An 18,774-nucleotide genomic window follows, 5' to 3' on the forward strand; every position below is an offset into this window, starting at 1 on the left:
TCATCCGCCCGGAACTGCTTCCAGTGTACAACAGTGAGCGCAAGCTACATTAAAGTGATTATTATTACGTTTTGAATATGGATATTTTTCTTACAAAAACGCATCGATTAGCTTCAGGAGGCCTTTGTTCAGAGGTTGTGATCATCTTTTTGGACTCTCATTCTGATGGCACCCATTCACTGCAGAGGATCCACTGGTGAGCAAGTGATGTAATAACAACGGCTCTGTGTAGTTAATGCTGCTCAATGTGAAAGCCCGCAGGTGATGGAGATTTACCGCTGATTACAGAACCGGCTTTACTGATAAGATGCGCGTTAAATATCGCATGCGATTTATCGTGCAACCCTAGATGTAATGCTAAATTTCTCATTCTGATGAAGAAGCAAACCCATCCACATCTTAGATAGCCTAAGGGTGAGTATATTTGAAAAAAAAAAAAAAAATGTTGTGATGCCTAAATTCACTTGTAGCATTTAAAATAGTTGATTTTAATTTAATTAGATTAGATAGATAATTAGAATAATCTAGAATATTATCAGCAATTTACCGGCCACAACATTAAAATAATGACTGGCCAGAATTGTAACATCTGAGCATCCCTGATTCCTTTCAAACTTCTATCCAACAATCCAAATCTACATCTATTCTTCTACAAGCAGCACAAGTATTTACCCTGGCTTGTCTATTTAGTAATTTGATTCAAATACGTTACCACTGCAGTTGGTGGCTTTGCATTGATTTATTTATGCCCAACCACCATCTGCTTAAATGCAACTTAGTCTGGAAGCGTCTGACTGTGAATAAACCAAGGGTAGTTAAAAGAGTAATGCAAGTATTAAAAGCCCCCTGTTGCCTGCAGCTCTGGAAGGGCTCATTAGATTCTCACCCAGCCTTTATGTCCTCCCACCCGGCTCAGAGTAAGAGCATGCAGACTGCCGCTGAGCTCACAGAACTCATCGGTCAGTTTCAGAGTATTGATTGAATAGTCAGCACGCATAACTGTTGCCGTACCATACGGGCACAAACAGAGAATAATAAATAATCACTGCTGCCATTCCGCTGAAAGGATCATGAAAAGAAACCGGATGAAACGCAGGAGGTTTAAAATCATACAATCAACTAGATTTGTATATTTTCCTAAGAAAATGTAACTGCAAAAGTCGCTGCCACTATGTCTCTATGCAGGTCCAAATGTGTTCAGGGTGATGCCATAAATTTTGAATAATTTTTTATTTAATTCCGTACAAAATACTGGTTACTGGTCACCATACTGGTCACCACTGCTCCGGGTGTGTGTTCACGGTGTGTGTGTGTGTTCACTGCTGTATGTGTGCACTTTGCATGGGTTAAATGCAGAGCACTAATTCCAAGTATGGGCCACACGTCACGTCACTTTCACTTTCATATCATTGGAGCTTATTAGCTTGTTTTCTGATGTGTCTTGTGATTGGTGGATATCAAACCATCTGTTCTGATTTCCTTATTGATTGATTGCAAGTCAAGTTTTAAAGGGGTCATTGGATGCCCATTTTCCACAAGTTGATATGATTCTTTAGGGTCTTAACGAAAAGTCTGTAACATAGTTTGGTTAAAATTTCTCAATGGTAGTGTAAAAAAACACTTTCTTGTTTATTCTTTTATTAGTGGTGTTTGTTAAGGCATACTCAGGTTTAAGGATCTGAACAAACAAACACCAACAAAATCAATCAATCAACAACAAATAAAACATTCTAGTCAAACACTATTTGTGTTTTGTTGAGAAGATGTGTGCCATAACGATTTTCAACTTGCACATGATTAACTGTGTAGAAAAAAAAATATATTTTCAAAGATGGCTTGCACAAAGATGATTTAAAAAAAACTTTAAAAAAAAAAAAATGATAAGAAATGAGCACCAAATCAGTATATTTGAATGATTTCTGAAGGGTCATGTGACACTGAAGACTGGAGTAATGATGCTGAAAATTCAGCTTTGCATCACAGGAATAAATTACATTAAAACTATTAAAATAGAAAACAATTATTTTAAATGTTATATTGTAATAATATTTCACAATATTACTGTTTTTACTGTATTTTTGATCAAATAAATGCTGCCTTGGTGAGCACAAGAAACTTCTTTCCAAAACATTTTACAAAACCATAAACATTTTTATTGGTAGTGTATATTGAAGGAGAGACAAGTCTTATCTAGGGACTAGAATATCAAAGACTTGGGGTCTTTTGACCACAAAACCACATAGCAATGTGCTAAAAAACACTCAGAATACCTTAGTAGTCACAAAGCAACACTTTGGTAACCACACACAACACACTTTTGTAGTACAACAGCAGTAATTTTCTTTAGAAAATGTAGATGTTGTTACCATCTTCTTTTTTGTATTAATTATTAGTAATACTTTTTACATTTTATTTGACACATTTTTTTCTTTATTTTATTCAACAGCTCCCTGCTCCCTTTATGCTTTTTCTATGTTTTTTGCCCTTTTATTCTCTATTGTGCACAGGAATAAGTGGTGAATAACAATATAGATAATCTTGGACCCTTGAATTACAAATATTTTAATTATTACTATTTTGCATTTACCTTTTTTACCTTTCACGACTGACATTTTTTGGTATTTACTGCAAAATTCACTGCCTAGTTTATTAGAAAACAGCAACATAGTGTGTCTAATTTGAGAGTGGAGGTAAATGATGATGTCGACAGCTGTACAGATTCAAGACGCTCATTTGCATTCAAATGTGCACAGGTTCACTTTGGTTTTAACACAGTTACAGATAAGCAGTTATATGAAAATCTTATTGAATCATATAAAATATACTGTAGGTAAATGGAAAATGTCACAATAAATAATAAGTAATATCATAGTTCCCTGGAACTATGGGGATATTCTCACCTACAATGCAGTTTAATCCACAAGGAACTGCAGATTTTTTTTGCTGTAAATCTTTATAGGCATCAAGTAAGGCATTAGTAAGCTACTCACCAAGCGCCCCGGACCGAGTCCCTTCACCAGCACACGGACGTAGGTGACCCCCTTTGCCCTCGCCTTCTGCTCAAGACAAACATACATACATTTAGAACATTTAGCACAATAAAAACTAATGAATCACTGAGGAAACACAAAATTGCAGGAGCCCAGAATCTGAGGTCTGTCCGAAACTACTAATTTAGATCATAATGCTTGTGTCCATACAGCAAATGAATGGTTATCAGTGGGAAGTCATATACTGATTATACAGCCTGCTGTGACTCAGGGTTGTCATTAGACTCTTCACGACACATGCTGATGAAATTACAAACAGAGTGGAAGTAACCAAAGAGATGTATAAACATGAAACCGAAGATTTTAAATGCTATTTTTAATTTTTCTATTTCTCTTGGCCAGTCAAATTATCAGTATAAACAACATTGAAACAGTCAGTTAGGTACTGCTGATCATCTCAGACCTGAGGATACATACACGCACATAAGACTTTCATATGTTACAAAAATAAATAAATAAAACACCTTTCAAAAGTTCTCTATATTCCAATTATGGTTTGACCGGCACTGTTTTGTAATATTACATTTTATGCCTTTTCTGACAGAATTTTTCAGCATGAATTTAAATTTAAAGCAGAAAAAAAACAGTCAAACACAATCTAAAGAAGGGCACTTTAACAATTAAGCAGGGTGTGGTAAAATACTACAAAGAAATGTGCTGCCATCAAGTGGACAACATTCAAATGACAGACAATATATTTTTGATGGAAATGTCTGATATAGCTCTACTAGACAGTTCAAACAAAATGATATATTGTTTATGCCTTGACAACTATACTATATTTTTATTACAATGTATTGTACTCAGAATAAGTCTATTTTGTATTCATTGATTTTCAATAACCACACACAAAAAAAACACATTCTTTGTGTTTGAGTCGGACTCGTAACCCAAAGGTTGTGGGTTCGAGTCTCGTACCGGCAGGGATTGTAGGTGGAGGGGGGGAATGTACAGCGCTCTCTCCCACCTTCAATACCACGACTGAGGTGCCCTTGAGCAAGGCACCGAACCCCCAACTGCTCCCCGGGCGCCGCAGCATAAATGGCTGCCCACTGCTCCGGGTGTGTGTTCACGGTGTGTGTGTTCACTGCTGTGTGTGTGCACTTAGGATGGGTTAAATGCAGAGCACTAATTCCTAGTATGGGTAACCATATTTGGCCACACGTCACGTCATTCTATCTCAGTATATGTTATCAATAACCTGGTAACAATCAATTTGATGGTCCATCTTACCGCAGCAGCTGAAATCCCAGCAGTCTGTGCTGCAACAGGAGTGGATTTCTTCACATTCTTAAAGCCCTCTGATCCACACGAGGTTCGGACCATGTACTGGCCCAGACAATCTGTGACCTGGATGTGTGTGCTACAGCAAGAAAGTAAGGACAATATGTTGTCAGCCTGCAGTTTTAATGGACTCCTGACTATGAAATCCCAGTATTTTTGGAGAGATGGAGAACAAATCACAGGTTGTGATCAGGGATGCATCGATGTTGAAATGACTATTTGTAATAATTATTATAGTGTGGGCCGAGTTAGGTAAACATGCAGTATTAGGTATAAATAATAATTATAATGCACATACTGCAACTATGGGCATCTGTAGCCCTGAGATAAACACAGAAAATACTGTAAATTAATTTCACATGTGCAAACTAAAAAGCATGATGTAGGACATGATATGCAACAAAAGCACCACAATAGATGGATAAATGACAAGCGTAAGTAAGAGCTGAAATAAGCTCATGCTATAGCTGCATGCACACAGCAAACAAACTATATCTGGACTAATTCCATTTTCATTTGTCAATCGCAACTATTTAATTTTTGTGAAGCAACTTACTTGTTATATGTGGCTTTTATGTGTGCTATCGGTAACTCTTCAAACTTCTTGCTGTCCCATATCAGGGAGCTCTCCTCACCCGGAAATGGAGGGAAGAGACTAAATAGGGAACAGAATATAAGCAACAACAATGACTAACATTTTACCATGAAATCTACTACAGAATTTCAAATTATTTATCTATCAATCTATATTTCTATCTATATAGAGATACTTCATTATCAACGATAACTATTATTATCAATGTTTTTTTTATTAATTTGAATTAACTGTTTTATTCAGCATGGATGCATTAAATTGATTAAAAGTGACAGGAAAGACATTTATAATGTTTCAAAAGATTTCGGTTTTAAATAAATGCTGTTATTTTGAACTTTCTATTCATGAATGAATCCTAAATGCATCACAATCTATTTATTATTTGTAATCTCTGGGGTTATTTCCTAAGAACGGACAAAAAGGTTTGGGAGCCCCTGGGTTAAAGCCCTATTTGAAAGCAGGTGTTTGTCAGTGTTTCTGTCATACTCTTTCAGTCTTTTGACGGGGGATGATGAGCTCTTGGTTTCCACTGGTTTGGCGTCAGTATCTTGTAATCGGATGGCACTGCGTGACAGCGGACGCTGAAGCCCCACATTTCCGCCACTGCAGGAGACAACAACCAATTAGATCCCTCAGTAACAAAATACGTCCTGAATGTGCAAAGCTGGTCTCTAGACAAATGGTCACGACTTTGAAGAAACTCAAATTAGAAGACCTTTTGTCTTGAGTCATTTCATAGTTTTGATGACTTCACTATTATTGTCAAATGTGGAAAACAGTAGTAATAAACAGTGTTGGGGAAAGTTACTTTTAAAAGTAATGCATTACAATATTGCGTTACTCCATAAAAAAGGAACTAATTACGTTACTTAGTTACTTTTTATGGAAAGTAATGCATTACGTTACTTTTGCGTTACTTTTTAAATCTGGACAGGGCTAGCTTGTTTGATTTTAAAATAAAAAAGTTATATTTTTGGCAAATATAAAAGGCTTTTCACACCAAAAGTGAAATGAATAAGCCTCAGGCTGAAGGGAAAGTAAATTTACGTCCGTACAGTAGAATGCAGAAGAAGAAATTTCAACACACTTCAACAGTAAAAAAAAGACACAAATGTTTGTCTAGAGTAATTTTTGCTTATTAGTATGGATGAACTGGATCATCGAAGGTCAGAAGCAAAGACATTGGTTAATAGAATGGGAATAAATACATAAAGGATATTTGTGTTGTTTAACATTTAATTATTGCAGGTTTGCGTCATATTCTGTTGCATTACTTTACTAGTTACTTGAAAAAGTAATCTGATTACGTAACTCGCGTTACTTGTAATGCGTTACCCCCAACACTGGTAATAAAGAATGAGTATGCATCCCCAAACCTTTCACTGATAGTGAATATGGTACTTAGGAGGTGCTTCAAAGAACACCACAGTATAATCATGTTAGATGGTGGGTGGAAAACAGTATTAGTATGGTACATTTCCGGGAAACCATGGTTTTACTACGATGCATTGTCAAAAAAGGCATATTCATTTAATATGACCTAAAAATACTATTGTGTCATGTCCAAAAAACATGGTATTACCACAGTACCATGTCCAAAAATGGCATAATCATAGCAGTACATGTCTTAAAAGACACTACCATGGAACCACAACCAAAAACCAGATTAATGTTATGTCAGCATTTGCTATATGATTGTTTTGTTGACTTAAATATAGCGTCAACACAAAAAACTATAAAAAGAGAAGGAAATGCGTCTGTTATACAAATCAAACACTTTATCAGATGTGCTGCTATAACAAACACATGAGATACTTACATTAACCGTCCAGATGAATTCAAGGGCTCAAAAAGCTGCTGGCACGAACCTCGAATGAAGCTGTACAGCCTAAGATACATAGTGTGCGTTTTAAATCATGCAGCTTATTCACAAACACACACACACGACTTCAGGTAGCTTGGCGGACATTGAGGGGCATGTAAAGTGTGTTAAACGGGAACGTCACAATCATGCTATAGTTCAGAGGGGTGTTGTACTTATACTTTAGACGCCAGTGTATCGAATGTGACGTAAAGTATTTTTTGTTATGTTAATCATAGTAATCATAAAGAGTATAACTATAATACTTCTTTGTTTTCATTAAATTACCTTTGTAAACACCGCCAAACCTTTTTTCTCCTAAACTGGTTCCCCCTATTTTCGAAATAGTCGCGTCTATTTCACAAACTCCGCAAAGCACGACGGGAACACGTGCGGTCAACATGGCGGCGCCCTTCAGTAGACTTTGTCGACCATTGTGGAGAATAACAACTACAAGTACATTAAACAAAGGCGTGCGAAATGTTTCGTCCTCTAGGCAACAGTGGTCTGCGCAAAATGTCAAAACTGCGGGTGCTGCGTCTCCGTGGGCGCTGCATGGAGCGTTATGTCTGCAGCGGCTACCTGTGGTCTCTCAAGACGGGAGCCCCATAGAGGAAGACTTCATGGAGCTAATGCACCTGGTAAGAAAGAATCAGTATTGCACATTAAATATATAATATTATAATTATTTTTAAACACACCATGTTCATATCATAATGTCTTTTCACCATTTATGTAATTTATTTTCTTTTTCGAATTTTAGTGTGCTGTGTAGCATATTTTGAGGCTGTGTGTCTGTCTGTATTTTAATATTAATCTGCTAGCAATGAGCCACCTGTCCAAACACATCTCACGGGATTGCTTATTGTTTCAGATGGAGTTAGAGAGAAGTCTGCTCTCGGACCACGAGCTGAGGCTCCTGGAGGATGCTGCACGGATGAGCCGGAAACAAGAAGAGGATTATGATTCAGATGAGGAGGATTATAGGGACAACGAAATTGTTACAGCTCAAGATCTGGAAGATATTTGGGAACAGAAACCGAAGCAATTTCAACCAGCTCCGAGGTCACAAGGTAAGCATTATTTCGGCAGTGATCATGTTTTTAAGATATTTCAGAGTTATAAAACATGTCGAATGTTCACAAATTACTCTACAGGTGTTGACGAGAAAGACGTGAGTTCTTCAGAGCGTTGTTTAGCAGACAGCCTGATCTTGTTGGCGAAGAAGGATGTTGGCAGTCAAAAGCTTTGGCTCCTGCCTCAGATACAGTGGCAGACGGGAGAGACACTTCGACAGACGGCCGAACGTGCCCTTGCAAGTCTTCCAGGTAATGCTTATATTGTAATATCCATTTAGACAGCTTCAGGTAGGTCTGTTTTTTACTGTAGAGTTGATGTCAGCTTTAACAAAAGCTGTTTTAACACCGCATCACAAGCAGGGCAAGAAAAAAACGAAACATGAATACATTTTCTGGTTAAAAAAAAATTCAGTATGGTTTATACTTTTGAGGACTAGTGGAAAGAATTGGTCCACAGTCTTTCGCTAACAAAATCATATTAGGTATTATTCAGCCTGGCAGTGGTGATATAATAAGACTGTAATTCTTAAATCGAATGTGCTGCAGGTTAAATTATTAAGCTTCTGTTTAATTTGTCCTCTGTAGGTGCTGATAAAAAGGCCACTTTCCTTGGCAGTGCACCCTGTGGATTTTACAAATATAAATACCCAAAGGAAATTCAGAAAGAGGGCAGTGTTGGAGCCAAGGTGTTCTTCTTCAAAGCTGTGCTGTCCAGCCATAAGCACTTACCCCTAGAGAAGAATTCATTTGCCTGGGTAAAAAAGGAGGAACTCCAGGACTTCCTGAAGCCAGAGTACCTGAAACAAGTCAGACGCTTCATTATGGCTCTGTAATATGGGAAGACATGGACATGATGGAGAATATGTTGGAAAGCAGAGCACAGGTTTATGCTTTTCATATTTTTTGGACTATGATTCCATGAGTTTGGACCCTATTCCACCAGATGACTGCAACAATCAATATGAGTGATGTTCAGATTGTCATATAGATGTTATACAGTATGTTCCATACACTATATTGTCACCTGCCGACTTGTATTTGTATATGTATTTATCCTGCTTGTAAATGAAAACTGCTATGACAATGTATGCAATATTAAAAAGGTCCAGTTTTTGACTTTATAGCATGTGATCTCATCTTTTTTTAAAGTATTTTAAAATGTAGCTTGAAATCATGTTTCCAGCAGGGTGGAAATTGTATTGTTTGCTATTCCTATACTTCACTGTCACTTCTTTATGCGTGCACATATTTTGTCCTTTAAAATACTACCACTTGAGGGCAGTAGATGGACAAAGAATGGAGGACAGACAATCCAACAGGACCGTCTCCCCCCTTTACGAAAATACAAAGGATATCCAATTATGCTTTTGGCTGGTATGTTTCTGTCTTGTCAAATTTAAATGCCTTGTACTTGGGGTTTCTCTTCTGCACTTTTATGTCTCTCTCGCTTACTCAGTTGTCAAAAAGTCATTGACTTTTGTGCTGTGCTGATGGAAATGGGGATTAGTAATACTATGAATTATTTAGGCACCTTGATTAGGTAGGTCTCTAAAAATTGGCTGTAGACAGTCATTTCTGCCAGCGTTTTGGGATTTGGAAGAGAAATTACTTTTGAAATTCCTCATAAATAGTGCAGCTGTGGGCTTCGGGCTTTGCAGAGGGAGACTTTTTTTAAAGAACACACACTTGAGAAAGGACCTAGCCAGTTTTTCGTAAGGCTAAGTGATATGACTTCTTTGAAAAACCTCAATGGTACTAAAAACAGGCTTTATTTTCTTTATCCAAAAATTATTTCTTATTTTGCTTTGGGGGTGAAATATGACCCAGATATTTCTTGACAGTTTTTGTGAGAGTCAATGGACAGTGCAAGAGCTTTTCTTGGTATTAGGATTTGGCCGATAGATGATGCCATTGCCGATGGCTGACAGACATCACAATGTTGTGCTGGCATCGTGATTCAGTTCAGAACTTATATTCAATGAAAAATAAATACACACTTCTAGAAGAATAGTTTTAACGTGGTTTATTGGAACACTACAATTAGCCCAAGTCTATATTAAATGACTTTAACTCGCTTGTCTGTGCAGCGTCACTCCATTATGGCGAAGCTGAGGGTTGTAGTTACTTCAGAAACAAAGAATATGCTGTAACTTTTCCATTTTTATGGGACAGCGTTGACAATTTTCTGCACTCCTGAATGTTTCTATGTGCTTTTCATAAGTATTCATCTTTCTTAATCCTTCTTTTCAACTGGAAACTGCATGCTTTTTTTCTGAAAAACTGCTCTTTTCAAGTCCATCCATACATTCTCAATAAGACTGAGACTGATCTGGTCAATCCAGGACATTAACATCATCAATTTAAGCCATAAGTATTCACGTCGACATTAAATAGATGACCGCAATTTCAGACTTGTGTTTATGTGGATAGTTTGGTCACTGCAATGCAATGTTTTTTTTTTTTTCCTTGAAACTGCATGTTTCTTTCAGCAAAACTGCTATTTTCAAGTCCATCCATAAATTCTCAACTGGATTGAGATTGATTTTGCCACTCATGGACATTAACATTGTCTATTTAAGCCATTCCTGTGTAGCTTTGGGTTGTTGTCTTGCTGGAAACAAATATTGTGTCAAGTCACAGGAGTCTTGCAGTTTTTCTACAGGATTTTCCTGCATTTAGCTGTTTTCATATCCTCACAAGCCTTCAAGGTCTTGCTCTAGAGAAGCTTCCCAACAGCATGATACTGCCATCACCATGTTTCCCAAAAGATATGTTGTGTTTGTCTAACGTGTATTTAGTTTGATAGCTAAAACAACTTTATTTTGGTCTCTTCCAACAAAACCATCTCTTCCAGCTGGTCTTGGTGAACTGACCTCCCTCACTAGTGTCCTCCATGGTCACTCGTTTTTTAGGACAGCCAGCTCTAGGTAGATTTACAGCACTGGCATGCTCATTCCATTACTTAATTATTGATTTAACTATACACCAGGGATATTTAATGACTTCTTAAAGTCTTCTTGTAGCCATCCCCTGACTTGAGCTTTTCAATTACTTTCCTGCAGAATTGCTTAGAGGGTTTTTGTTTGTCTTAATGATGTAAGTTCTGCCACAATATTGACTCACCACAAGTTGGAGCTCCCAGATTGAGTTGTTTTTATACAATCAACTGAAACTCTTTGACTACACACAAGTAATTTACCTATCAACTTGATTCATGTCATATTAATACTTATGAAATTAATTAGTTTGGATTTTATACTCCGTATTTAAATCCCTTTATAGAGTGTTTTTCTGTTGATTAGTGTCAAAAAAGCCAAAGGAAGTCCGCTATGATTCATTGCTGTAAAGCAACAAAACAAGTCTTTTATAGGAACTGTATCTCAAGTCTACCATTAATCCAGATATTGGCATATTGTTCTAGTTTTATTAGTTCAGGTATACATACAGTGCTCGCTGCACCTCAAGACGCTAGTGTCTAACCTAATAACGGTGAGAATAAAGAACATTATGCATGTTTGCTGCTAAGACATTTCGACCCAAATCCCATTTCAAATTAAATTGGCAACATTTAGCCCATAAACATGCTTTACCTCAACAGCTTAATTCATAATTGAAGGTTAAAACGGGGGCTCTGAGGTCTTCAGAGACAGCTAAATGGAGCTGGGAAAGCAATAAATGGGTGCGAGTACGAACCTTCCCTCCCTTTAAAGACCTCAAGCACTGAGCTCAGCTGTATGAGATCAGGTGAGGTTATTGAGGGGATGTACCACAATTAGCTGATCATCATGTTTTGTCCTCGCTCATGTCTCACACCTCTATCACAATGCTTTTTCATGTCTGAGAGGATTAAACACCCTTTGACGATATTAGAATTGATATTTTCTCTGCACTCTGTCCTCTCCTATTTGTTTGTTTTTAGACACCAAGTCCCATTTCAAATTAAAGTGAATGACTGCCCTAAAAAAAACAAAGCCTACAATCAATCAACCATTTATAAAGTGCAGAGTACAATGCAACATCTTAGGTTGTACGGAATGAAGTCCCAAAGGAGAAATTTAACCCCAGTTAACCTAACATTTCTTTCATTTGTGTTCTTTTTTTAATCCAGAAAAGCCCATTTAACTGAACAAGCAATAACACTATTGGTCAATAAAACTTAAGCAAAAAAAAAATATTATGTGCTTATCCTAGAGCCTACAGATTTGGACAGGGGTTTTCAAAACATTTTGATACCAAGGAACCCCCAGAAGTGAATATACTTTTGTGAGTGACCCCTACTTAAAATAGAAAGGCAGCTATTTATTTTCATAAATAAAGACTAATTTTTTACTGTGTGAGAAGTGTAAGGTAACTTGTTTAAAAAATTGAATAATTGACCTTTTGTGACATATTGTCACTGCTTAAGTCAAAAGAAAATGTAAAAAATATTTTTAGAATTTAATATAAAATATTTAATTTATAATAAGATTTTTTCTACACATAATTAGACCTGATGAAAACCATTTTCACTGTTACACTATTCTTGTCTCATAAAAATATAATAAATAAAACATTTTTCCATAGAAAATATATTTTTCAATAGAACTTGCTTTAATTTTTTTTAAAAGTAAATAACATTTTATATTTTAAATAATTAAATAATAATAATAATTAAGGTGTTATAGGTTTTTATATATTTTTTCTAATCTTAAATGTATGTGTTAACTTTTACAGCCATACAAACACTTTTTTTTCCTTCTCAAATTTTCCACAGATCCTTTAGCACCCCTTTGTGGCCCCTGGACCCCAATTTGATATGCCTGCATATATAATTCTCTATGGTAAAAATCTTTACCTGATGTTGTTTGTGAGTCAGAAAGATAGAAATGAGGTTATTATAGACTACACTAGTTCATTTCACTACTGTTTAGAACTCATTTCTAGAGCAAACGTACACTACTAAAGAAGAATATTTAGCCTATGCTGGGATTTACTTGCAAAAATTCATCAAATCGAAAAATTAATGGCTGTCTTGACATTTCAGTGACGTAGTGACGTAAAAATAGAGTCATTACACCACTGAGGGAAATGTGATACTGAATATCCTTCACTGAAAAACTAACATAAAATGTGTCATTGAATATGGGTTCCTTGAGCACAAAGCAAAGGGTGTCATTAGGTGTCATTACCATTACCAGTCAGTGATTTGTTGCTTTTTCATACCTGGCCTTAAGTCAGCTCTCAAACACTGTGCTGCGGATGCACATTTGTGAGTGCGCTCCTTTGAAAAGTCATTACATTTGTGAGAAACCAAGATGGGTATGACCCTCTTGGCAAAAAAGAGCTTCTGGAAATTGCCCCATCCATCATAATTACACCTATTGGGCAGCTCTAAGGAAGACAGGGGGGAGCGAGCCCGTTTCCTGACCTGGTACGGATCCGGAGAATGGGAAGACTGAAATTGAACTGAAATCCCTTTGGGGGAAATAGAGGGATTAGGAATGTTTGAAGAAGTCCCTGTTAAGACGAGAATTATATTTTACAATCGTTTTGGGACATTTACCTTTTTCTGGGTATTATCTATCGCCATAGCATCCATCCGATGTTCTTGATTGATACCCTACCAACTATTTACGGCTTCATAGTCTCCCTCTCAAGCTTCTTTCAAGACAATCTATCCATAATGTGTTAATGGCAGAGGCTATTTTGAAAATTGTTGGTAAATTTAAAATGTTTGCATCTGAAATAGCTGAAATAGTGTCAGCGTTGCAGGAATTAACTTAGTTAAAACACTGTGAATCACAATAGATGCATATTTTTTAAAGCAGTTGCTCCACACTGGCCTGCAAAGGAAGCAATTCCTTTTTGCACTTGTTTGTTATGTTTAAATTAAGCCATAGAAGCCAGGAAAAGGCGCCGAGGGTCATTAATCAATTAACGTGCAATTCACATTACCATTCAAAAACACTGTGGTGCAACAAAAAATGCATAATTAGTGAGAAACATATGGCTTCATCATGTATGACTTTGCTTGGCTGAGCTTACCGTATTCAGTCCCTCCACAGAAAAGAAGTGTATGAAATGTTTAAGCACACTTTTTGGGAAGCCAAACACATTCAACTAATGCAAGACAGCATTTTTCTTTCTGCATTTAGCAGGAGAAAGCAATTTAGGTAATGTGAATAGTTAGTAATTGTATTTCACTTTTGCATTTGACCCAATAGACTTTAAAATTCACTTAATTTGAATGGAACATCTTGCTTTTTGGTACAAGGTTGGAAGTGGAAGAAACACTGGAACAATTAATTTAATGTCAGCTACAACATGAGTCAAGTCACTTAAACTTGAGACTTAAGTTCAATAAAAATGGTTTGATTTTCATTATTTGAACTCTATATTGTTCAGTACATCCAAGCTGCAGATGAGTTTGTTTCGTTATCGGAACAGATTTAGAGAAATGTAGCATTACATCACTTGCTCACCAAAGGATCATCCACAGTCAATGGTTGCCGTCAGAGTCCAAACAAACAGCTGATAAAAACATGTCATGTGGATTATTGTGATGCTTTTATCAACTGATTGAACTCTCATTCTGACGGCTCTGACACCTGAGTGTTTTCCAAGGTGGTTTATCCTATCAGGCAAAGTTAACTGCAGTGTTCCTGTAGTTCAAACAGTAGGGCAATGTACTAGAAACAGCATGTTCCCAGGGAATGTCTGAACTGATAAACTGTATACTTTGAATGCAATGTAAGTCGCTTTGGATAAAAGTGTGTGCCAAACATAAATGTGAATGTAAATATAACAGCAAGATAGTGGGTTTGTGGAAGAGCATGAACTGTAACTTACACGCAATGCAAGTCTGTTTGGAAGAAATTCCACATAAATGCATAAATGTAGTGAGAACTCAAACATATCACCATAAAACAAGCTGAACAAACCAAAAAATGTTGCTAACAAATTAAAATAATCATCTAGATACTCATTCCACAAAGACTGAGGTTGACAACAAACAAAAATAGTAAAACAGTGAAAAATAGAAGAACAAACAGTAATTTGCAATATATTCAGTGCATGCTGGGAAATAATGTAGTACAATTTACAGTGATAAATTCATCATACGTAATACAACCACTTTGAAACCTGTGAACTCAAGTTGAAACTCACTAATGAATAAAGTTTAGTAGAAATTCCAGAATTGATTGTGGCAAGTAAAACTATTAGAGTTTAATCACACTGACATGCCTTCAACACATAACCAACATTTCCTGAAAATGCTAATACATGCACTCCTACTCCTAATTGTAGATGCATGAAAAAGAGTAAAAACTTGACTTTAATTTGCAATACGGTTACCCGTAAAAATCTGCATTTAATTTAAACTAACTTCTGTATATCCTCCCACACACCCAGAGGATTTCCAAATAAGCACATTTGTAAAGATGCACACGCATTTCCCTTGTAAATGAGGCTAAATAAGAGAGATATAGAGAAAGAGTTTTTCTATGTTGTGTTGGTTCACTAAGATGAAAAAATTTAAAGCAACCTTCGGACAAAAGCAGCTGCCAAAAAGTGAAATCTTCTCACCTCAGACTGATACAATGTATTACATCATGTCTTACCTCAAATGACTGAGCCATTAACAAAGGTATCATGTACTGTAATCCATAATTTGACAGCCTGCATGGATTAATGAAAGCAATTGGCCTTGCTGTTTAAACCCTCATATGCTCTTACGAATTTTAATGCATTTTGCTGGTCAGGATGATATAATGAGTACTTAGTATGGACCATTAGACATCAAAGCACACAAGGTTTGCAACCTATGCAACATTTCCAGTTGTGGGAAATTATTTGTTACAATAGTGCACCGCTGAAACTAAATCAAATCACACGCAGCCTCTTTGAAGGTGTGATTACCCAACAACCACTGTTGGATTTGTTGTCATAGATAAGCAAATACTGGAACATGAAATGGCCAAAGCAATTTCACAGGTTAATTGAAAGTTTACCGACATTGCCCTTCCTACAATGTTATGTCCAGTTCTAGTTTTTAATCACCTCCAAAATCTACTGTGATAACACTAATAACTGCTTTTCACTCCAATATCATCTTCTCCCTAAGGATTATCAGAGTCCTTGAGAAAACCACTCTCACTAGAAGGAGATCACATAATTAGATCTGTCTGTCTTAATGCATTCATGATATGGATGGCATGAGGTGTTAAAACCATGTGCACATAATCACCGACTGTGCTCCTTGGTGCATTTTTAAATGGATTATTTTCTTTTGTGGTCTTGTTTTCTGCCTTTTCCCATATGGTGGTATCGATTAGGTGGCATTTGTGAGTCAATAGATTGCTATAGATTTGAATGATTGCTGTGTGGCTCTCTTAGCCGCTGCTCCATCACGTTGCCTGAAACTGCTGGGCCTTGTTTCTAGGTGACTTGGAATCAATATGCACTTCACACTACAGCTTTCCAGAGCAGTGTGTTTGTCATCAGTAATTTTGGTTGGTGTGAAAGCAGTATTTCAAACTAGATCGTGGAATGGGAAAAGGTGGAACTGGTATGAACACACTCCATATTAAATCATAAAAGTGAACTGCTACTGATTTTCTATAATTTGCATCTTTGCACGCTCCTGGTCGCACTTATGTATTGTATTTCTCGAAGCTCCCTGTGCTTGAATAAAATCTGCATTCACTCTTTAATTTTATGCACTACTTAATATCACTGCAGATAGATTAATAATATAGTCCCAATATAATATAGACAATCTCTTTCTGGCAGATTGTCATTTGGCAACACTGGACTGGCGCTCCTCCTGTCTTGTGTCAGCTTTTTCCTGAGGACTATATATCTTGACAAGCTTATGATCCAATTATGTGTCCGTCTCAGAAATCTATATTTTTAAAACTCTAGATTCTGTCAATCACAGAATCATTGTCGTTTATAGCTTTAAATGAATAGTTTGTCCAAAAATGTAAATTTGCTGAAAATGTACTCTCAGGCCATTTAAGATGTAGATGAGTTTCTTCATCAGAACAGATCTGGAGAAATGTATCATTCCATCACTTGCTCACCAATGGATCCTCTGCAGTGAATGGGTGCCGTCGGAATGAGTGTCCAAACAGCTGATAAAAATATCACAATAATCCACAAGTAAACCACACGACCCCTGTCCATTAATCCATAATATTCCTTTCTCCAGTGAAAAAGTCCATCCCTTGTTGTCCTCTCACATCAAAATCAACCAACATATTTGTTTAGAACTGTTTTTGCTTGCAAATAGTGTTTGTAATCTGTACAAATTTCTCTTCTGATTTAGATGAGGCAACTTTTTTACTGGAGAAAGCATGGATAAAGGACTTGTATTTTAGGCAAGAAAAGGGGGGTTTTAAGTAAAAAATGTCTTAATGATGACAATGTCTTTTTACTTCGCCAAGACATTACTTATGGATTATTGTGATGTTTTTATCAGCTGTTTGGACTCTCATTCTGACAGCACCCATTCACTGCAGAGGATCCATTGGAGAGCAAGGGATAAAATGCTAAATTCCCCCAAATCTGTTCAGATGAAGACACGAACTCATCTATGGCCGGACGGTGAGTAAATTTGCCGCAAATTGTAATTTGCTGGTGAAGTATTGCTTTAATTTTTCCTACATGTTGCATAAGTAAGCAAGCACCATTCACATATTCTTTAGAAAATGTATCAGTCCAGTTGCTTCCTATGTATACTGAGACAGAGGAGCAGATAATTGGTAAAGATTCATAATTTGCCTGTGTGATACTTTTATTCAAGGGAATAATTCTGAATATATCATGTGGATGGGTGTTTTGTTTCAGTTAACAGATAACCTAACTGACATTAAAAACTAACTAACCAAGTCTTTTACTTTACTAAGATACTGCAAACGATCCATAGGTAGCAAATGACTACATATGGAATCGGGCATCAATAACCCAAAGGTCTATAAGAGTGGCAGCTTGGCATCACCCACTGTCCATTTAAGATGACTGAGGTAACTCTACAGCCAGGGGAAATGATGCAAATGTTATATTCACATAAGTGAAACTTGTCATATCTAAATGTCAATGCGGATGTATTACCTACAGAAGAATTTGAACAAAATCATGCAATGAATCAGAGGTGAGGGACTCGAGTCACATGACTTGACTCGAGTCAGACTTAAAGGGATAGTTCACCCAAAAATGAAAATTGGATGTTTATCTGCTTACCCCCAGGGCATCCAAGATGTAGGTAACTTTGTTTCTTCAGTATAACACATATGATGATTTTTAACTTTAACCGTTGCAGTCTATCAGTCGTATAATGCATGGCAATGGTAACAAAATCTATGAGAGTAAAAAAAACATGCACAGACAAATCCAAATTAAACCCTTCGGCTTGTGACGACACATTGATGTCCTAAGTTGGATAAAAGCGTCTGCTAAATGCATAAATTATTATAATTATTATTATATTAATAAATCACACTCACTCAAATCACCTCTCTATCTCTCTCTCTCTCACTCACTCACTCACTCACTCACTCACTCACTCACTCTCTCTCTCTCTCTCTCTCTGTTTAAAAGGAAGGATCTAACTTAAGGATGTGTTCATGTCCCATAAAGTTGATGCCTGTTTGAAGAATGCCATTTGGTGGCATAAAAACCATTATACTTGAATTGTTTAATACTTTTTTCATGGTCTTCTGCAATGTTTGAGGCATATTAAAACAGCTGTACCTAAATTCATGCTTTTATGTTGGACTAATTTCAGTTACATTTACATTTTAGGCTATGTAGTTTTAATTTTTATTTATTTTTTATTTTTATTGTATTAACAACAAGCTGTATGTGGACCTTTTGAGTAGAAATGCATATTGCAATTTTTTGTTGCAAATAAAACTCACATAG

General features: G+C 36.5%; 2 protein-coding genes across 6 annotated transcripts in view; one reads left to right on the forward strand and one right to left on the reverse strand.

Moving 5' to 3' along the window:
- The window catches only part of LOC107662295 (28S ribosomal protein S11, mitochondrial-like), a 13,270-nt gene extending 6,345 nt beyond the window's left edge, over positions 1-6,925 (reverse strand). For all 4 annotated transcript variants that reach the window (XM_016452269.1, XM_016452270.1, XM_016452267.1 and 1 more), the window contains exons 1-5: positions 6,749-6,925; positions 5,416-5,532; positions 4,891-4,989; positions 4,284-4,413; positions 2,991-3,056 (exon numbers count right to left, since the gene is read on the reverse strand). In XM_016452269.1, coding sequence (XP_016307755.1) covers positions 2,991-3,056; positions 4,284-4,413; positions 4,891-4,989; positions 5,416-5,532; positions 6,749-6,828 — 492 coding nt within the window. In that variant the 5' untranslated portion in view covers positions 6,829-6,925. The remainder of the gene's footprint in view (positions 1-2,990; positions 3,057-4,283; positions 4,414-4,890; positions 4,990-5,415; positions 5,533-6,748) is intronic.
- Positions 6,926-7,152: 227 nt separating this feature from the next.
- On the forward strand, positions 7,153-8,985 carry LOC107662292 (39S ribosomal protein L46, mitochondrial-like). Of its 2 annotated transcripts, none has more exons than XM_016452262.1 (4): positions 7,153-7,431; positions 7,665-7,863; positions 7,948-8,118; positions 8,452-8,985. In XM_016452262.1, exons 1-4 carry the CDS (start codon positions 7,192-7,194, stop codon positions 8,700-8,702), a joined length of 861 nt encoding a protein of 286 aa, XP_016307748.1. In that variant the 5' UTR covers positions 7,153-7,191; the 3' UTR covers positions 8,703-8,985. The 2 variants fall into 2 exon arrangements, with proteins under 2 accessions (XP_016307748.1, XP_016307749.1); XM_016452263.1 differs by having other exon boundaries at positions 8,455-8,984.
- Positions 8,986-18,774: the final 9,789 nt, after the last annotated feature.

Source organism: Sinocyclocheilus anshuiensis, unplaced genomic scaffold (assembly GCF_001515605.1).
Source record: "Sinocyclocheilus anshuiensis isolate Anshui unplaced genomic scaffold, SAMN03320099.WGS_v1.1 scaffold579, whole genome shotgun sequence".
Lineage (NCBI taxonomy): Eukaryota > Metazoa > Chordata > Actinopteri > Cypriniformes > Cyprinidae > Sinocyclocheilus > Sinocyclocheilus anshuiensis.

What these genes read in the sequence shown, in the direction of transcription:
- LOC107662292 (XM_016452262.1), top strand. Translation starts at nt 7,192, where the DNA reads ATGGCGGCGCCCTTCAGTAGACTTTGTCGACCATTGTGGAGAATAACA. An exon ending in TCATGGAGCTAATGCACCTG is followed by an intron (nt 7,432 to 7,664) that starts GTAAGAAAGAAT and finishes TTATTGTTTCAG; the next exon opens with ATGGAGTTAGAGAGAAGTCT. An exon ending in ACCAGCTCCGAGGTCACAAG is followed by an intron (nt 7,864 to 7,947) that starts GTAAGCATTATT and finishes ATTACTCTACAG; the next exon opens with GTGTTGACGAGAAAGACGTG.